The sequence below is a fragment of the Poecilia formosa genome, unplaced genomic scaffold (genome assembly GCF_000485575.1).
Source record: "Poecilia formosa unplaced genomic scaffold, Poecilia_formosa-5.1.2 Scaffold115, whole genome shotgun sequence".
Taxonomy (NCBI): Eukaryota; Metazoa; Chordata; class Actinopteri; order Cyprinodontiformes; family Poeciliidae; genus Poecilia; species Poecilia formosa.
This window is the reverse complement of record NW_006800054.1, coordinates 678,102-697,361: the sequence shown is the minus strand read 5'-3', so window position 1 is coordinate 697,361 and position 19,260 is coordinate 678,102. Positions and strand designations below refer to the sequence as shown.

Genomic DNA, 19,260 nt, shown 5'->3' with positions numbered 1-19,260 from the left:
ATCACAGCCAATGAGGAGCCTGCAGGAGATGAAAGCTAACCAGAATGCCTAAAGCGTTGCCAAAATGTTTCTGCTAAGATTATCGATGGCAGCTTCCCAGACGACGGCCTTCCCTCGTCTACCAGCCTGAACAAAGTCAACAATCCATGTGAAAAGACTTGGATCTTTCCAAGTTTTTCTTTCTGGAATGTATCCTTTAAAACTCAGTGCATGTTATTAAGCTTCATTAATCTGAAGTGCTTTGTCTGGTAATTCATTTAATAGCATCATTTGTCAATTTTGAAAATTTTATGAGCAGCTCAAATGTATCATAATTTTCAACTTACTATACACATTATCACATATAACATTATGCAAAGGTATATGCTTGGTAAAAATTTATAAAAATAATTTGGAGCTGTTACAACATAGTAGAAAACAGATGAAAGCTGAATGTGTATAACTATTTTTGAGCTCAAGCGATCAGGAAAAGACTTGGGAATATGAACGAATACTTTGCAGAAAGATCTGCGGCAGCATGCTGCCAACACTTAGCACAGCAGGCAGAGGAACATCAGAACCACAGGGAGGCTGGAGGAATGTTTCTGTGGTGCAAAGCTTCTGCTGTAGAGTCCAAAGGAGGTGGTATTAATAAAACTATTTCTCAAATTCAGACTGGCAGTCTACAGAGGGTATGAGAGTTGGAACTTCTATAATTCATTTTGGTGCCGTGAAATGCTTCACCAATCTTGTGCAGCTCAAAAAAATACTTAATCAAAGAGTTATGGATGTGTTTATAATATATAGGGTAATGAGATTTGTTTCCTTATTTAACTCCAGTTAAATTTCAGTGCTGTGTGGAATTCAGTATTTATCTAAAAGAAGCTTTTAAAAATATTTCTTGCCAATTTCTACTCTCTTGAGCTCTCTACTGCCACCATTTTTCAAGTTGGACTTTCCTCATGAAACTCTACTCTGTGGCACAGCCATGTCACACACAATTAGTGTTCCTGAGAGCCACATGGATCCACACTGCTTGGGGCCAAATAGGCGCCATCCATTTCCTAGGCACAGGCAGCGGAGAACATGACATCTATCTCATCATTAGTTAAATGAAGATAGAAAAAAGACTGCTCAGCAAGAAAAAATTGCAGTGCTTTCCGAAATATATGTAATTTTTTTTTCTTTTTCCCAGAAATGCAAACTAATGGAGACATTCTATTTTAGGTAGTAATTAAACTGGTGTGATGTGCTGGAATTATGATAGGAGTCAATTCTTCTCTAAATGAGTTTGTTTTGTAAACAATGTCAAAACAGGCTCATACCAACCAGTTGAAAAGCATAGCAAAGAAGAACAGAACTTTAAAAGAGGACTGCACAGACATGTACTTAGCCTTTTTGTGCTTTAACTTTGCCTTTTTTAATACATATGTTGTGGTATGCAGTGAAGTATGAAAAGACACGCTTTGATTAATAGTAAAACTGTATGTACTTATTGACATTTTTTTCCAACCATTTAAAAAAAAAGCTAGCTCAATATTTTTTAACCTATTGGCTGTGTTTTAACCCAAACCCAGCGAAATGATTCAGATTCCAAAAAAGAGCTGCAATTTCCATCAGATGTTGACCTAAATTCGTGAGCGGTCCCTTTAAGAGACACATATTTACTTCCTGAACGTCACAGCAAATGTAGCCTTCATGACAACCGGTGGTAAAATTAATGTTTTGAAATACGTAAAGACATTGAGTGTGCAAACAAACGTGTCGTAGAGACATGTAAACTCAAAGCTCGCTGTAACATGAGCAAAGATGATGGCAGGAAGAAAAAGAAAGGTCCAAGACTTGGCAGTGGCTACTGCTACACACACAGAGTCGGGCTTGCCGTTGCGTAGAAACCAGACTGAACCGAACTGTGGAGCTTCTCCTGCCAAGCTGAAGAGCCAACAACCACTTCTGTGTGAATCTGTTCAAAGTCTCGAGCCGGAGCGAAGCCATTATTTCAACAACAACGAGCCTCAGCGCAGACTGGGGCAGGACTTTTTCAATCAGCCCTGCATCAGTTTGGCTAAAGCATTCCTCGGCAAGGTACCCTTGAAATCTGTCTTTAAATTTACATATTTAAGGGGTGTCTTTACATCAGTCTTTCTAAAGTAGCTCAGCAATTTTTAGAAGCCGCAGTATTCGTCTAAATGGGAAGTAAAAACCACATTTAATTAATGTCTAATAAAAATAAACGTCTTCTCTAATCTATTATCGGCAATACCCTCACCTACAACATCACTAGGCCCAATTGTCCTGACAGCTAAACAGCAGAGTGGGTCGGGTTGCCTTACAATGTGGGGGCAGATTTGCTCTATAAAACAGGGAGAACAGAATGTTCTATTACATTAAAGCTACGGTGCAGAACATCTAGTTCAGGCACCAAACATAACGGGCCTGATAATTACAAATAGACAAAGATGATAAGCATGAATCATAGACCAAATGTCAAAACTCAATTATCTTAGTGTCAATTTATAACCTAATTGTAAGGTGGAACCTGAAAGCATGTAAGCGCGGCACCCAGAAGGTGAACATGCTGAAACATTAGGGGTTGAGCAAGACATACATTATGCAGCTTTGTGCATCAAGGGGAAATAAATACTTGGAAAGGAGCCCCACTTTATGGAAGTTGTGTAAAGCAATCCTGAAATATTTTAAGATACATATTTCAACTTACTTTTACACAGCCTCCTAAACAACTTATTCTTTTATGCCTGCATTTTATAATTAGTGTTATCTATGACATTTGCTAGAATATATCTTGTCATGCGACCAGATAAGTTCAGTGTTTTTTTTATTAATTAACTCTTTAGCTTTAAAAGATAAAATTTCAGTTGCTATTATAAAATTAGACTTTTCCGTGCAGGTGCTGGTCCGCAGGCGTGCAGATGGCTCCGAGCTTCGTGGGAGAATAGTGGAAACTGAGGCGTATCTCGGAGGGGAGGACAAAGCCTCTCACTCAGCAGGGGGCAAACGCACCGAGAGGAACACGGCCATGTTCATGAAGCCCGGCACAATCTACGTGTATCCGATCTATGGGATCTACCTCTGCATGAATGTGTCCAGTGAAGGTACAGTCACTACCCACCAATGGCGCAACGTGCCCTATCCACATTTTGCAATGTCTGCATATGCAAATATGACGTGAAAAAGGTTTCAGAGAGCCTTTTTCCGTTTCATTGTGTTTAGGTCGACTCTGTATTTATCTAACATTAGAGCAAGTCAGCAGTTTTTGCTCTTCGTTACTGGTTAGTAGAGAGCAAAGGAAGGAAACAAAGCAGAGCCTTGCTGACTGATGCAGATTGTGTGCTGTGTTTATTCAGGGGAGGGTGCTGCCGTGCTGCTGCGCTCTCTGGAGCCCCTGCAGGGCCAGCCTGCGATGAGGGAGCTGAGAGCGGCTCGACGCAAAGAGGGAGCCTGGCAACTGAAGGACAAAGATCTCTGCAACGGGCCCTCGAAGCTGTGCCAGGCTCTAAATATACCTCGCTGTTTTGACCGGAGAGACTTGGCTTCTGACACCGAGGTGTGGCTCGAGGACGATCAAAACACAAGTCCCCCGAAACCCCAGGATATAGTTTCAGCTCCGCGCGTCGGTATCGAGTCCCACGGGGAGTGGGCTAAGAAACCGTGGCGCTTTTATCTGCGGGGGCATCCCTGTGTTAGTGTGGTGAACAAAGAAGCAGAGAGACGGTCTCTGTCTGGAAAAGAAACAGTGTAGATCCATGAAATGTGCAAAAAAAGAACAAAATCAACCTGAGGAAAAAAAAAGACTTGAGTGTTTTAAGCTGCTTTTCTATGTGTTCCCTTTTTTAAACTTGGAAATAATAAAGTCTTGTCCATTTTGTCTTGTGGAGGTATGCTACATAATACATTAGAAGGAGAAAAAATAAAACTTTAAGACAATGGTAAAGGGAATAAAGTCTGGAAATACTCCCCTCCTCCCCCATACTTATTAAAATACTTTTCTGAACCTCATCTTTAAAGTATTAGCAGTTCTGGGACAATCAAAACCAATTTAACAACATTCCAATCTCATTTTTTAAATGATAAAACTTTATTTCCCAGTTTGTAAGTTTATTTTGAAATGCAGTTTATTGAAGCAAAGTTGTACAGTAATGTAAAAGATTAGACCTGACTGAGTTTATTAAAAAAAAAAAAGTCTGTCTCATATAATTCCATCTGTTTTCCAATAAGCACTCACTCAGGGGAAATGTTCCTCTCAGTGATTTTTACAGATGTTTTGAAAGCTCCTTCCCATCCAACCTGAGCCTGTGCAAAAACGAGCTGTTTGCTGTTAAGACTCTTCATCTTTTATTTTCGCTCTGCAGTCTTTCCATCTCCACCTTTGGGATGCCTAAAGAGAGGTAGCTGGAGGCCTGGAACGATCAGTGCTCTGTGTGCACTTCTGAAGCCGGCACGGGCGATTGTGTCAGTCTCCCAGCGCGCCAGTGCTTCCACTTTTCACAGTGAACCCATAAGGCATGTCTGGCATGTATAAAATAATTTAATACTGTAAACAAAGGTTTGGCTCAAAGGTAAAAAATATACTCTATATTTTGTAACTCCTCACACACTAATGCCGTCACGTCAGTCAGCCGCAGAGCCTCCGTGGTCCTGAGCACGTTGCAGGTGAACCAGTGGGTGGGCAGTCACACTGTCTACTCCATGGGAGACTGAAAAATAGAAATAATAGGATCTTCGTGGTTCGTCACAATGAGGACGCTGCGGAACTTGTCGAACAGCGTCTTGAGCTGCGATCGCCTCATGTTCTCGTTGTACATGATTTCTTCCAGGTGGTGATGTCCCCGAAAATAGTGCAGCAGCCTAAAAAGCAGTTTGACGCACGATGAGATTATTTTAATAGCAGGAACTTTTTTCTCAGTCAGCAGCAGTTTGTAGGCTCTTGCGAAAAGATACAAAGCATTAACTTTGATCATGAGAATTTAAATGCTCAGTTGAAGTTATCCCAAACGTGAATCTTTATCAACTAAATGACAACAACTCTGGTGTGCAAGATCTGAATAGACACAATCTTTACATTACGGACTAAGGCAAAGTAAGCATTTTCAGTGACTACACTAATATGCAAACAAAACAATGTAAAAGACGGTCCACACTGCAAAAACACAAAATCTAACCGACTATATATGGTCTAGTTTCTAGTGCAAGATAAAACTAACTTACAAGTAATTTTTCAGCAAAATACAAGAGCTTGTTTTAAGTAAATAATTTCTGAACCTTCATTAAATAAAGTACCAGTACTGGCACTTAAGTGAAGTGAAATAGTCTGCCCGTAGAACTACTACTTTCACATCCATATTAAGGAATTATTGACCTAAGATAAGCTCATATTTCTTACAGAAAAAAATATTTGTAAGTTACTTTTGTCTTATTTCAAGTATACTAAAATATTTGCTCTAGAACCTAGACCAAACATACTTAGTAAGAACTTGTGTTTTTGCAGTGTGGCTAAAAAACATGAAATGCTTATACATTAAAAAAAGAAAAAAACTTAAAAGAAAAAGCCTAATTACCTGGCAAACATCCGCAGATCCTCTGGATTTTGCGCGGCCGGGATGTTCAGAATAACCTGCCTCTCATGCTCCGACAGGCTTGCCAGGAGTGTTTCTGTCATCCTTTTATTCAGAGGAGAGTCACCGCCGGGCAGCAGCTCAGCGCTGGAATTCTCCATACTGGGACTGGTTAGGGTCATGTCGTCACTGCTGGCTGCAAATATGAAGGAAGTGGTCAGTGATCTGTTTGACTTCTTATTTATCCGTGAGAGCAGAGAAGGGAGCGGTGATGTTGACGGTCGGGTCTTACTTGGAGAACCGAAACTGAGAGCGCTCGGGGTGCTGAGACTGCGGCCTCCGACCCGCGCGGCCAGTGGAAGCTCTTCATCCTTGGGTGTAGGCTCATCTTCATTGGGTGGTATTAAAAAGCAAACATAAGTGTGCAGCTGGATGAGCAGGCGGCGCTGGAGCATCCACACCACCATCTGGATGAGCTGGGCCTGTAGAGAAGCAGCAGAGCAAAACAAGACACTGAGTTATTGAGGAAATTAGAATAAACGGTGCAGTGGATCGCAGATAATGTGCTTCAGAAAATTATATGAGTAAGTATTCTAGTGATTACAATGCAGAGTCTTAACTTACAGTAAAATCCTAAAGACCTCTGATTTGACTTACCATTTGCCTTCAAATGTGCATCAAAACTATAAAGCTGCTTCCATTAGAAGAATATTTATGCAAATATATTGATATGTATTTCTCAAGTGTTTATTTTTATGTAGAAAACTGATTATGCCAACAGTAAAATATTTTTTGTATCAGTTATCCATCATCTGCACATAATAAACGATCAATACTGATCAATACATTATGTAGACCTGCAATCTACATAATGGCCAACAGAGGGCGCGTTTCGTGGAGGAAAATGTTACAGTACAGGTTTAAAAATCGCGAAATGACTCATCAGTTTCAATCACGTGTGTTGAGGCAGGAAGGAACAAGTCTAAAACAAGCAGAAGAGTGTCAAAAATAACACAAACATCATGAGCTAACAAACAAGTAGCCCATGTCACTAAAGTCATGTCTATTTATTAGTTTTATTAGTCTGCCTTCAGGGGAGGGGTGCTTAGTTTAATTCAGAGATCATGCCTGGCCCATTTTCCCTGTAAATAATCAAAAATATTAATAAACAATTTTAAACCATTTATTTTTTTAAAGCAATTCTTTGTTTGCATCTATGTCATATATTTCAATTTCCATACACAATGAACAGTATTTTACAATTTAAGCGATTATCCTACCTCCTGTGCAGGGGCTTCCAGGGGGTTTCTGAATTCGGCCAGTGAGACCGGTAGAGAGAACTTGGCCAACATGGAGGGCAGATCGTGGCCAGAAAACTGCTGAGCGAATTGCTTAGCCAAAGCGGAGTATCTGGTCAGGGAGGAAGAACAAACATTGCTACTTAATACAGTCCCTGTCTGGCTCTGATATGTTTGATCAAGTCTTAAGAGAAGATTTCACACACTTACAGAGAGATGTTGGCATGAGGAGACAGCATGTAGACGTTATTCTCACAAAGAGGAAAGATGATGATCGCCTTGCCCCAGTAAACCAAGTGGGCAGCAATTTGGAAGATCTGAGTGGGAAAAAACAGTAAAAATAATGATAAACTACAAGGTCTGATTAGAAACCCTGAACACTGAAAAAGTGATATAAAAAGAGAAAAAAAATGTTTGCATGAATATTTTTGCATTCTGCATATTCACCACTAGATGGCAGTAAGTAGCTAAATATACAACACACACTGGGTGCATTTATTTTATGAAATGCATTTTAGTGGTAACTCACACTAACCACGTGAAGAAGCTTCTTTAAACCCAAAGTATTTCTTTAAAGTTTCAGTTGTGACTTGTTTTTGCTTTTTAAAATTCTATTACTGTATATACACTCTATGTGTGCAACCGAATGCACATTATAAGAAATGGCAAAAGAATTGTAGTCCCTAAATTGAAAAAGCATGATATCAGAGCGATGCTGTGCACCTGAAGTAAGGCCAGGTCAGCGTCCTGGGCGAGCTGCTGCAGGTTTTTCACCGCTGAGCAGATCTTTATCAGGCGCACCATCGCAGGCGAACAGTCCAGAGGAAGTTGATCCAACAGCGCCTTCTCACTTTCTAACAACAACAGGGCATGATAGGGCCTACAGGGTCATAAAAACCAAATTACTTTTCAAAACTCTCTACAAAATCTTCACTTTGTATTTTATTCCTATTTTACTTTTAAAAGGCATTAAAATGAGAGGTTATTTAAAACAACAGCCTTTTTTTTAAAGCTGCCTATAGGTGGCAGTGTGGCCCACAGAATCTATTTCAATGAATTGATGGAGCTTAAAAAAAAGTGGGGCGCACAAATCAACTACACCTGAAAAAGACTAACTTCTCATAAAAACTTTAAAAAATATTTTTGAAATGTGTAGTAATTAAAGCACTAAAAGAATTTTCAACTTTATTTGACACAGAGCAATTTTCCTGTGTAATTTATAACAAATTAAGTCTGTTCGTGCACACTGATAGTAACATTAAATATCGTTTCTAATACAGAACAGGGTGTATAAAATATTAAATTTACCTGATGGCCTTCAGGCTGCGCTCTAGTGCCTCTGGGGGGATGTAGTTCCCACCGACCCTGTGGATCTTATGAGGCAAGCAGAAGCTGACCTCCAGCCAGTTGTTGATATGTAGTCGTACCACACCTGTTGTACAGAGGCTGAAAAATCATGAATATTATAATTAACTTGATGACAAAGTGGATTTGCTCAACACTTTGAGAAAAGCAACAAAGCAGATGAAATTATTTAGCTTCCCACCTGTCGTAGGCCTCCTTTAAGTCCCTGGCTAGCTTACATTTTGGAAGAATTTGTCTAAATGGAGACTGCGGGGTTCCGTCTGCTAACATCAGCAGAGAGGAAACATAGACATGAGACAAAACAATGAGACATGGAATAAAAACTAAAAAAAGAACATAATTATAATTCAAAATTGGAAAGTTTGATTGAGTCAAAGCTTTAGAGAAGGTGTGAATAGTGAGAGAATATCTCACTCTCCGTCGTGGTGGTGATCTCGTCTTGCAAGGAAAGCATCAGCTTGGCTTCTCTGGTCAGGTACTGGCAGCGGCGCTCCTCATGCTGAAGGGCTATGGCGATGCGCCGAGACAGGTTGTGCATGCAGCTGATCACTGACGGATCGGCGTTTGCCTGGAGATGCAAACGGACAAGCAGAACATGTCATTTTTATGTTTGAAGTTTTAACTAATTACATCCAATTTCTCTTTTGTGTTGCTTATGTGACTGGAAAACATTTTCAGACTGAAAGGCCACTGAAAGTAGAAAAGCAATATTTAAAAAAATTTAAAAATAAAACATTTAAAAAATTTTTAAAAAAGCATTTCTACAATGATAAAGTACTTCTGCTTCTTTTTTAAGTGTGTTTACAGCACAGTAAAGTAAGCTGCAGAGCAGATAGTATGGAAAAGCATGACAGAGCAACTTTTCGCCTCTTCTGAGCCTTCCCGGGACTTGCAGAGAATCATGACTCAGCATGGGCAGGAACCGGGCTGGGCCTTGCTGAGCAGCATGATTAAGCAGAACAAACCGCCCTCTCCTCCCAGAGTTCTCATGCTGTCACTGATAACTGAGCGTTATCAAACACACACAACCCCTCCCGTTCAAGGAATACCGCGATTAACAGAAAACTAACTTTAAACGTCCCACCCACAGTCAGCTAAAATATTTGAAGAAAGACTTGATAAAAATAAGAACATGAAAAGCCATATTATTATTTTCAATTTTCAACACAATATTTTTCATATTGAAATATTTTACTAAAGATTTCCTTACCCTTAGGGCAAAAACAACGTTAAACAAGATCATCGTAGGCATTTCTCTCTTAGGCGAGGGATCTGTTTTGGAAACCTGAAATGACAAAAAGCCATGTCTCTAGAAAGTCCATAAAATTAAGCTTTTCCCCCCAAAAAATTCATCTATTTTTTTTGTTAAAATTTAACTAAAATTTTTAAACTAAGCAAACAAGAGCAACTTTTAAGTATTTCATTATTACAAATAAATAAAATTTTCTTTAACCAAATTTATGTTTACATTTACTGAATAACGTCACAAAAAAGACAAAAATAACATAAAATAGAAAAAGATGCTATGATATCAATTTTTTTTAAAATTTATTTTCAAACGAAGAAGAATACGTAGAAACCCAGATTGCAAATATACAAAGACGGGTATAGACAAAACAGAAACATTTGTGAAAAAAATTGCCGGATTTTTTAAAATAGTGAAAACATTTTCTTTCTGTTAACAAAAGACAATTGAAAAAAAGCCCGCATCAGATGTTAAAAAAAAATTGAACTAAAACCCTAGTTCAATTCAAGGGATTATTTCATCACATTAAAGTGCATCGAAAGCTCCTCCAGTTGTTTCCAGATGCCAAAGTCTACAAAACGCTATCGAGAGCTCCAAATGTATCAAACACAGAGAAATCATGATCTTTTCTGCATATAGGAGAGCTTTGTGCTGCTCAGTTTTCTTTTGCCTCGTCATCATTGCCAGTAAAACAGTAAAGATCTCAACAACACAGGCTGTTCAGAAAAATACAGTAGGGGGAGATGATCTCTGATCTCTGGGCATTAGAAAACAAACCACACTGTGGTATGAGAGCTGAAGCAGAACTTTCAACTCTGCTTCAACTAACAAATGTCTTATGGTCAAGTACTGGAGAAAGCAAATGAAGCAATTTTGCAGCTATGACAGAAAGAAATATGAAAAAAAAAAAACTGACTTAGATTTTCTTCAGTTTTGTTTTGTTTATTAGTATTTCTTATGGAAATGTTGCGCCATGTGAGGTCACTAAATTTACCCTAAAAAGCATGGAGCTACTAAATAACGAGTGAAAATCACAGTGGATTTAATTTAGGAAGAGTATACTTAAGACAACAATAATTACAGCAATTACAAGCACTGGGGGGTCAAAGGATGCATTAGAGAGAGCAGAAGCTGTGAATTTATCCTAATGTAGTAAGATTTCATTAGTAGGCCTGCGTGACCATTTATATTCAGCATTTTGTCCAAATATTGACATATTGAAAGCTGACCTTCTTCACTTTAATGTCAATGTATCACAGAAACATGCATTTTCTGGTAACATTTTAAATGAAAAATAAACTGTTTTTAACCAATAAGCTGTTTTAAACTGCAGTGGCAGAGAGTTGTGTTTAGATTTTTAAGCTGTAAGTAGCTATAAACAGACTTGGAACTAAAAATGTAAAATGTAACTCCTGAAATGTTACCAATGCCAGCTCATCATTTTTGTCAAAAAAAAAACAAAAAACAAAAATCAATACAAACATGTCCTGAAAACGATAAAATCGTATTTAGACAAGAATGGCTTATTAGAGATGCAGCTGAAGGCAGAAAGGAGATGTTTAGACAAAAGCTCTGTGAAACGTAGACCTTGAAATTAGCACATAAATTAAATGCTAATAGTGGTAATGAAGACGGCTAAAACCAAGAAAACTTTAATTTTCTCAATTATAGTTTTGTTTAATTGAGAAAACCCTAATTCAGTTTTCTCAATTAAAGTGTGAAAACCTTGATTCTTTGCTTCACTGACTCTATTGTTTCCTACCTGGATGAGGGGAGAATGCTGCAGAAGAGTCGGGTGACCCACAAATCGAACATTGTCTATCTTGAGTTCAAACTTCTTTCCACACATATCGTTCTTGGTGGCCAGGATGGTGGCCAGGATGCTATCAGAAAACCTCGAGGAAGGAGAAACAAACTCAGTGAAAAACCTCGCAAACTGGGAGCAGCCGAGACGAGTGAAAAAAGCTCAGATTATCTGGCTATAATCCTCTTATTCCTGTTTATAGGATGGATTTGACTTAAAATAATTCAATAATTATAATAATAATAAAATCTAATTTGGCTACTGTGAGGTAAGGAAAAGAAGAGGTTTACCAGCAGAAAATAGTGAATGATACATGAATGAGAAATGTGACAAACTCATGCTGGTTTGACTGATGTAACTCATGCTGCAGTCAAAGGGGATACAAATTAAGGTGTTAACTTTCAGAAAAAAAAAATTAAACACAATATGGACCTTTTCCATATTATCAGCACCATCATTTTAAAAAGCAATGAAAGGTATTATTCAAACTGCTGTAACTGATTTGAATTTCATCCTTATTTGCTAAGTCTACATGCTCTGAATTATCAGCGTACATTTAGACCGATGATTTTAGTGCAAGCATGATTCATCTTCTGTACATCATTAAAAAGGAACGGCACAGAGATCGGGATTGGAGATTGATACAGGGCACAAAAACAGGAAAGATGGGGTGAAATAAAAGGACAGGGGGGGAGGTGATCTAGGGGAAGGAGAGGTGGTTCAGAATGTTTCGGTCTTACCCTGCTACCAACTGTTCGTCAGTTAGAGGACATTGCTCCCTGAAATGGGATTTGGGCCCCCAAAAAAGAAGAACAAAAAAAAAAAGCAAACAAAAGGAAAGATGCAACACACAGTTGGGCTAAATGCAGAAAATGGACATTAAAACAACCCCAAAAAACATGTGACACAGTGATGTAAACATGCTGCTCTGCATGTTGAGTTAAGTACATCTCACATACAGAGAAATAGGTATGCTAGTAGTGGACATTGCACTTGATATGGTGAATTTACAATATCAAATGATAATTAAATTTATGCTATTGCAGTTGCTGTTGAATTTTTTTTCCACATCAATATGTTTCTCACTCATCTTCACTCTTTTCCATCATCATGTTATGCCCATCTGTGATCCATAAAATCTCCATTGTTTTAGGGCATCAATAGCAGTGAAGTATCCCCCCCCCCCAAATGTCCAAATACATTATCGGCATGCAGAGTCTGAATGCCTTGCACTTGAAATATAGCAGTAAACCAAATAGTGTACCTAGCCAATCCTGTGCAGTTGTGAAATTGTACACACTGACACTTAAATGTCAACTACGATTAAATATATTGTTCAGTTTTAAACTGAAGGACAGAAATGAAGATATTCATCTTCCTGCTCATTAAAGGGTTTCTTATCTAATTATCTACTATCTCTTGAAATAGTCTCAGGTACAGATATTAGTTATCTACTAGAAAATAAGTTACATGGACAGTTATGCCTGTAGTTTACAACTATAGCTCCACAGACTGAGCTGTTCAATATTTATTAAGGTGTTCAAACCAACAAAAATGACAAGCTGATATCACCATCTGTAAAGTGACAGCACAATAAAAATGAATAAAACAGACACTATAAAGATTTATGGGTTGGGTCCTGTGACTAGCAGGCACAGTCAAACAACAGCTGAAAATGTAACATTTAGACTCATGAAGTGATGAAATTACATTTTCAACATTACATTTTCAGATAAACATGCACAGAATGTTCATTTACTAGTATTTTTATTTTTTTTTTTGAAGAAAATGTAGAAAAAACTATTCACCTTGAATCACCATCCGGATCTTCCAGAACATCCCCAGTGGTGTTCAGTGCATATGGATTACGCTGTTTTGCTGAAGACAGATTAAAGTATACAAGTAAAAAACAACAACAAAAAAACAACAACATTTTTTTTCCCTTTTTATAAGCTAAAAGATAATTGCAGAACAATTACTTAACTAATGTAGCATTAACAGTCTAAAAATCTGTCAAATAAGCTTTACAAATAGTTTACCAAATCCCAGACTATTGCTATAAATGTGTCAAAAAATGTAAATAAAGATTTTTAGCAACACTTACAACTCAAGATGGCTCAATAAAATAACAGTGTGATTGTATCAGGATGCTGCCCTGTCATAGAAAAACCTACACACACCTCATGACTCAATAACTTGCATAATCATCTTTTTTCATTGTCTGTATGATTTTATCTTGGGGAATTTTGAGGTTCTATTCTTTGCATTGTTTTAGTTTATTATATTTTGTGGGGATGTTTCATTCTGCACCAGTCTTATGTTAGTTATTAAGACACCACAACAATTCAATATCTTCCAGGTCTGGAAAATCACAACATTCAGGTTCAGGTTTCCTTTTGTATTTGAGATTATTGGCCTATGAGTGAAGCTGTCAGATTGACTCACATCAATCTGACAGATTCAATTCAGTGGAATCTGAATTGAATTAAACATTTGACAAGCTAGACTGCACAGTGGTGCAGTTTGAAGCACTGTTGCTTTACAGCAGAAGTGTCGTGGGTTCAACTACAAGACATATTCACTATCAGTAGTGTACGGCTGCAAATCGATAAACATGACAGTCATTGTTTGAGTTCATGTCAATGCAGAAACCTACCTGAGAGAGAAGACGGAGAATCAGCTGCTCTTTGAAAAGGATACCGAAATAGAAGTTTGTTCCCTCTACTTCCAGAACTAACCAGGATGACGCTTATAGGACTGGTTTTATCCCCGCTTTTATGTCTGTTGTTTTGTGACTGACTGTATAGGGAGTTTCTGTCATCTGGTGACTCGGCCGACGGGCTTAGCATCATGTTAGCATTCTAAAAGTGTCCGCTAGCTTGATTTAGCTACAGCTCCTATCACCGTTAATGTGTGCAATAAAGAAATAAAGGTAACGATAACGGGAAAACTTTACAATTAACTTAGAAGCCTACATAAAATTGCGCAAGGATCTTCTAAAGATGTTGTTGACATTGTTGTGTGTTGCCTTGAGAAATGCCCGGCTGGAAACATTAACTCGGTTTTAAGTTCCAACCTGCTTCTAAGGGTGCAGCATACTTCTTATGTCTGCTGACGAAATTCTTTAAAAAACAATACAAACAAAACAAAACAAAACAACAACAACAACAAAAAAAGAACAATATTTGAGAGACAAAATTCCCAACTCAGTTACTCGGCGAACTAAAATAATACCCAAATACAAAAACTAATAACTAGGTAATGGCGGGATCAGTGTTTCCGCTAGATGGCGCTATTCCCAGATAGCGTTTATTTCTAACTTTTCCAACAAGAAGAAATTGTCGATGAATAAAGACTATCTAGAAAATCATTACTTAAACGGAACGATTAATTATACTGTATGTGCAAAATAGGTCAAGAGCCATATACTATTTTGAAAATGTACTTTGACATTTTGATATTTTTTATGTGACGTGTGTAATGCTTTGTTTTGTGTTAGCACTCATGTTGACCTGCAATATGTTTGGAGGATTATCATTAATTTCAGTTTGCCACGCCCTTTTACATCAAACGACCAAGTCTATGTTCTGTAGTTTTCATAGCCCAATTTACTAAAAATCTTAAATTATCATTGAATAAAATATATTTCCTTGATCATGTGAAGAAATTGTATTGATATATTTAACCCATTGCACTTTCTCAGACTGATATGTGTTTTAGCAAGTAACTTGAGTGGCACAGGCATATTCCTTCATTTTCTTTCATAAAATGTGTAATCAATTAATTGGGGCGGACTTCCAAAGATAATTCTTTTCTATTGAATCTGCATATGTACTTCAACTGAAAAAAATATTTAATAAATAAACAGACTGCAAAGCAGTTAAGTAAAATTGAAAGCTACTTTAAACAAGCAATATTGAACAGAACCATAAACTTTGATTTTCAGATTTTATTTGGAGTTTGCAACAGCTTCCAACCAGCAAATGGTGCTTTTTAGAAACTTTACAAAAACTGTTCCATGTTAAAGACTGTTGCGTGCTTTATTTTTGCTTAGTGGTATTGTCTTCCCAGGGCGGAGACCACCACAGCCAGGAACTTCTGCCAGGCCTCCTGGAAACCAGGTGTGAAGACAGTGGGGCCAAATTTGGCGGCCACAACCACTGAGATGCATTCAGCAAGAGTCTGAAATGAAAAAAAAGTAGTGCAAGGATGTTATTACCGATTAGATAAAAACATTAAAACTTGTTTTTCACCAAAGGAGCTTTGATAAAAAACTCAATGACGAGTGAGTTTACAACTGTACCCTGAAGTTGTCGGGATCCACATGCAGCTTCTCAGAGTGCATGACGCTCAGCTTGGCATAGGCATTCTTGATGTTGTCCATGTTCTTCACTGCAGTTTCCAGTCCACTCATCACAGTTTTTCCATGCTGAGCCACTTTGGCATTTCCGACAATGGCAGCATAGGTGGACAGGTTTCCGAAGGCTCCAAAATGCCTCTGAGTCCAGGGATACACAACCAGAAGCCTGGTTTGAGAGACAAATTTTAAAGGTTAATACTGAATTAAAACATATGAAACTGAATTCAGTGGCCTGGGCATGCTACCAGCTGATTTCAAGAACGTGTTAAACCTGAAGAAGGAGATGGATAAATAAATGAAAATTTTATGAAGGGTCACCTGATCAGAGCTTGTTGTCCAATCTCACCCACGTCAATTTGTCCCCACAGAGTTGTGATGGCCTGGCGCTCAGCATCTGTCCACTCGACCATGGTGATGAGCTAAATTTGTCTTTATGCCACAGAAAATAATTAAATGCCTCGGGACACAACCCTTTTGAGGATGATAGTCTTACAGCTTTTTATTAATTTCCCAGTGCCACTCCTCTATGTTTAGGAGGCATCTGATTGGACAAAAGTGAGTGCCATGTTGGGTTATACCCTTAACAATTTCGATATGATCATCAGCTGCCTTTCTAGAAAAGGTTGATAAGAAGAAAATAAACATAAATGCTTTTTATAATCATGGGTAATTATATATGTAATATTTTATGCAATTTTTTGTTTTTTTTGTTTTATGTGTTGCAGCTCTTTTAATAACATCCAAACAAGAAAAATAACAAAATCTAATGGAAGAGTACAGATTCCATTCATGTATGTTGTACAACTATACAGAACAATATTTTAGCTTAAGAAGCTTGACATTGTGTATGTTTTGATTATTTAAACAACCTAAGTACAACTATATGAGAAAAGGGTCTGGGTAATTCTAACTATAAAATATTTTGGAAATTATGTCGGTGGATACACGGAAAAAGAAATGCTAATAACAAATAGCATGCTTTCCTCATCATCAATGTACAGAACAGAAAGAATGAGACATCAAAAGTTTATCAATGAAACAACTTGCTCCAGTGAAAGCGATAAGATGGTCTCTTCACCGCCGCTCTGAGGGTTCAGTAGTTTTGATGGGTTGGCTATCATTTAATTCAGATGACCGCACCCATTTATATCAAACCATGCACTTTCAGAGAAGCCATATTAATCAGCAATAGCGTTTCTAACACTTGTAGGGATGTCACTGAGTAAATAACTTACCGCTCCCAATAAACTGTAGAACCCTTAATGTCAAAAGGTAAAAGTAACCTGTAAAGGTATATCTTTCAGCTGTATGAGGCTCTGAACCTTCTTTTCATACACATACATATAAGTTATTTCGGTAACATTTTTTTTGGGGTGTTGTTCATACTGCTGTGATGCTGTTGTCATCATGATGTCATACCTGTTGTGATGATGATGGAGGAGTCTTTATTAATGTCTATGACAGTTGTCATGAAGTGTCAGTTGGTAAATAATGACACTTTTAATGCAAAGTTGCTCTAAAAGTTGCATTAAAAGTCCATTAAAAGTGCCAACTTTGCATTAAATTGTCATTATTTACAAAATCACGCATTATTTACCGAATGGCACTTCATGACAACAGTCATAGACATTCATAAAGACTTCTTCATGTTCATAACAAGTGTTACGTCAGTCTTTTGCACACCCCTTCAAATAAAGTGTTACCATTATTTCTATTACTGGACAGAAATGACTGATGTAGGCCATATTCTTCCTTGCATTTCTTTAATCAACCCATCACTGATTTTGGAATTTAACTGAATTGTGTTTCTACTAAATCTGACAAAAGACAAGTAGACAGGTCGTTGACAAAAACTCAGAAACTGTTCCCACAAAGGGCCTGAAAGCTGTCACATTCACTTTCTCTCCAAACATATATGTTTTTACGTTGTGTAGATAAAAGAAGAGCAACTAGAAAGAAATGCTGGTACCTGAAATCTAGATTAAAAATTGCAAAGTCTCCAGAATAGATGACAGAATTGTTATTTCACACTGATATTGGTTGTTCAAAAAGTTGGACACTTCACTGGTCACTATAAAGACAAGTAAAACCTTCACCTGCTGTTTTAAAAATGTGCAATATACAAATTATATGATTTATCTAGAGTGGGCAATACCATTTCCTGGTGTTGATCAAATACATTTAACATGGTTGAATGTCAAATGTGTTTGTTTCTTTTTTTCTCCAATGAATGAAACCAATTCATTAAATGCAGTTGTGCCTGTCTTACGTTTCTTCAGTTGCTTCTCTAAATGTCTTTGGAATACATTCAAATTATCTATTGGAGTTGTCCTTGTAATATGCAACATTTCATCTATGTGGACTTGTATTTTTTCTTGGATGTGAATTTGAAAAATTAAAATTCAAAATACACTTTTTTTTAAATGAAATAAAATATTGACAGACATTTGGTCAAAGACAGGGAGTGGTTATCTTTTATCTCAAGAATTATAGAAACTTCTGGTAATTTCTGCCAAAGAGGAGGGGTCTACATTTGATAGAGGGCGTGGTGCATTCTGGCTTGATATAAAACAAAGACAGTTATAAGTCGCCACTACCAGCAATTTCATAGCAGAGTTTCTTTTCTTTCAACTTGGAAACTAAAAAGGCAGAAATGAGTCTCTCTGGAAAGGACAAGACCGTGGTGAAGGCTTTCTGGGACAAAGTGGCCCCTAAAGCTGCCGAGATCGGAGGCGAGGCCCTCGGCAGGTGGGTTTTCTCTCTTATTGTCATTTTTGTTAAATTTTTCAACCATGAATGGTTAAATGTTTTATTCTTTAATCTGGATTAACTTAATCTCATGTGTATTTTCTAGGATGCTGACCTCATACCCGCAAACCAAGACCTACTTTTCACACTGGTCTGATCTGAGCCCAGAGTCTGCACAGGTGAAGAAGCATGGTGCCACCATCATGGGAGCTATTGGGGACGCCATTGGAAAGATCGATGACCTGCAAGGTGCCCTGGCCAAACTCAGCGAGCTGCATGCCTTCAAGCTCAGAGTGGACCCTGCTAACTTCAGGGTGGGTAAAAGTTGTTAAGTTAAAAGTTAAAGCAACGTCAACATTTAAAAAGCTTCACGGACAATCGTAACATGCCCCCTTTAACGCGTTGTTTGTTTCTCATGCAATAGATCCTCGCTCACAACATCATCCTGGTGCTGGCCATGTACTACCCTGCTGACTTCACTCCTGAGGTCCATGTCTCCGTTGACAAGTTCCTGCAGAACCTGGCCTTGGCCCTGTCTGAGAAATACCGCTAAGATCCAGCCTCTCGGAGGGGGGATCGACTGCACAAAAAAACTGCATGTCATCCAAAAGAAAAATTCAACAACACCTTTGAATTCAAAAGGTTGGCTGAATAAATTAAAGATACAATAAATGTCCACAAAAGCTGTGTCTTTTTTTTTGTTGTCTTTTGCACCTCACTTCTAAAAGCAATGGTTTCCTGACCTTCACACAAAAGAATATAAGAGTAATTATGTCAAGTTGTAGAAATAAGAAATTAAACACTGAGAACAAACAATGTAAATTTAAACTAAATAAAGTCAAGAACTGGTGATACATATATATATATACATATATATATATATATAT

General features: G+C 37.8%; 4 protein-coding genes across 7 annotated transcripts; 2 read left to right on the top strand and 2 right to left on the bottom strand.

Annotated features, from left to right (window-relative positions):
• Nucleotides 1–1,641: 1,641 nt before the first annotated feature.
• Nucleotides 1,642–3,926, top strand: mpg (N-methylpurine DNA glycosylase). The gene is made up of 3 exons (XM_007560436.2): nucleotides 1,642–2,064; nucleotides 2,888–3,092; nucleotides 3,345–3,926. The coding sequence occupies exons 1-3, from the start codon at nucleotides 1,789–1,791 to the stop codon at nucleotides 3,737–3,739; spliced, it is 876 nt and encodes a 291-aa protein (XP_007560498.1). The 5' UTR covers nucleotides 1,642–1,788; the 3' UTR covers nucleotides 3,740–3,926.
• A 127-nt stretch (nucleotides 3,927–4,053) lies between these two features.
• Nucleotides 4,054–14,333, bottom strand: nprl3 (NPR3-like, GATOR1 complex subunit). 4 transcript variants are annotated; one of them, XR_476827.2, is made up of 15 exons: nucleotides 13,922–14,333; nucleotides 13,074–13,143; nucleotides 12,006–12,044; nucleotides 11,224–11,356; nucleotides 9,426–9,500; nucleotides 8,630–8,783; nucleotides 8,397–8,478; nucleotides 8,159–8,296; nucleotides 7,574–7,730; nucleotides 7,061–7,167; nucleotides 6,833–6,962; nucleotides 5,845–6,034; nucleotides 5,556–5,748; nucleotides 4,594–4,845; nucleotides 4,054–4,506 (listed from the first exon to the last, which is right to left on the bottom strand). XR_476827.2 is itself a non-coding variant. In XM_007560433.2 (14 exons), the coding sequence occupies exons 1-14, from the start codon at nucleotides 14,115–14,117 to the stop codon at nucleotides 4,680–4,682; spliced, it is 1,830 nt and encodes a 609-aa protein (XP_007560495.1). In that variant the 5' UTR covers nucleotides 14,118–14,333; the 3' UTR covers nucleotides 4,055–4,679. The 4 variants fall into 4 exon arrangements, 3 of the variants coding, with proteins under 3 accessions (XP_007560495.1, XP_007560496.1, XP_007560497.1); XM_007560433.2 differs by having other exon boundaries at nucleotides 4,055–4,845; XM_007560434.2 differs by having other exon boundaries at nucleotides 4,055–4,845; nucleotides 8,397–8,475; nucleotides 13,922–14,332.
• An 864-nt stretch (nucleotides 14,334–15,197) lies between these two features.
• LOC103143763 (hemoglobin subunit beta-A-like) lies at nucleotides 15,198–16,116 on the bottom strand. Its single transcript, XM_007560432.2, has 3 exons — nucleotides 15,944–16,116; nucleotides 15,569–15,791; nucleotides 15,198–15,447 (listed from the first exon to the last, which is right to left on the bottom strand). Exons 1-3 carry the CDS (start codon nucleotides 16,033–16,035, stop codon nucleotides 15,316–15,318), a joined length of 447 nt encoding a protein of 148 aa, XP_007560494.1. The 5' UTR covers nucleotides 16,036–16,116; the 3' UTR covers nucleotides 15,198–15,315.
• Nucleotides 16,117–18,222: 2,106 nt separating this feature from the next.
• On the top strand, nucleotides 18,223–19,060 carry LOC103143762 (hemoglobin subunit alpha-A). Its single transcript, XM_007560431.2, has 3 exons — nucleotides 18,223–18,373; nucleotides 18,480–18,687; nucleotides 18,798–19,060. The coding sequence occupies exons 1-3, from the start codon at nucleotides 18,279–18,281 to the stop codon at nucleotides 18,924–18,926; spliced, it is 432 nt and encodes a 143-aa protein (XP_007560493.1). The 5' UTR covers nucleotides 18,223–18,278; the 3' UTR covers nucleotides 18,927–19,060.
• Nucleotides 19,061–19,260: the final 200 nt, after the last annotated feature.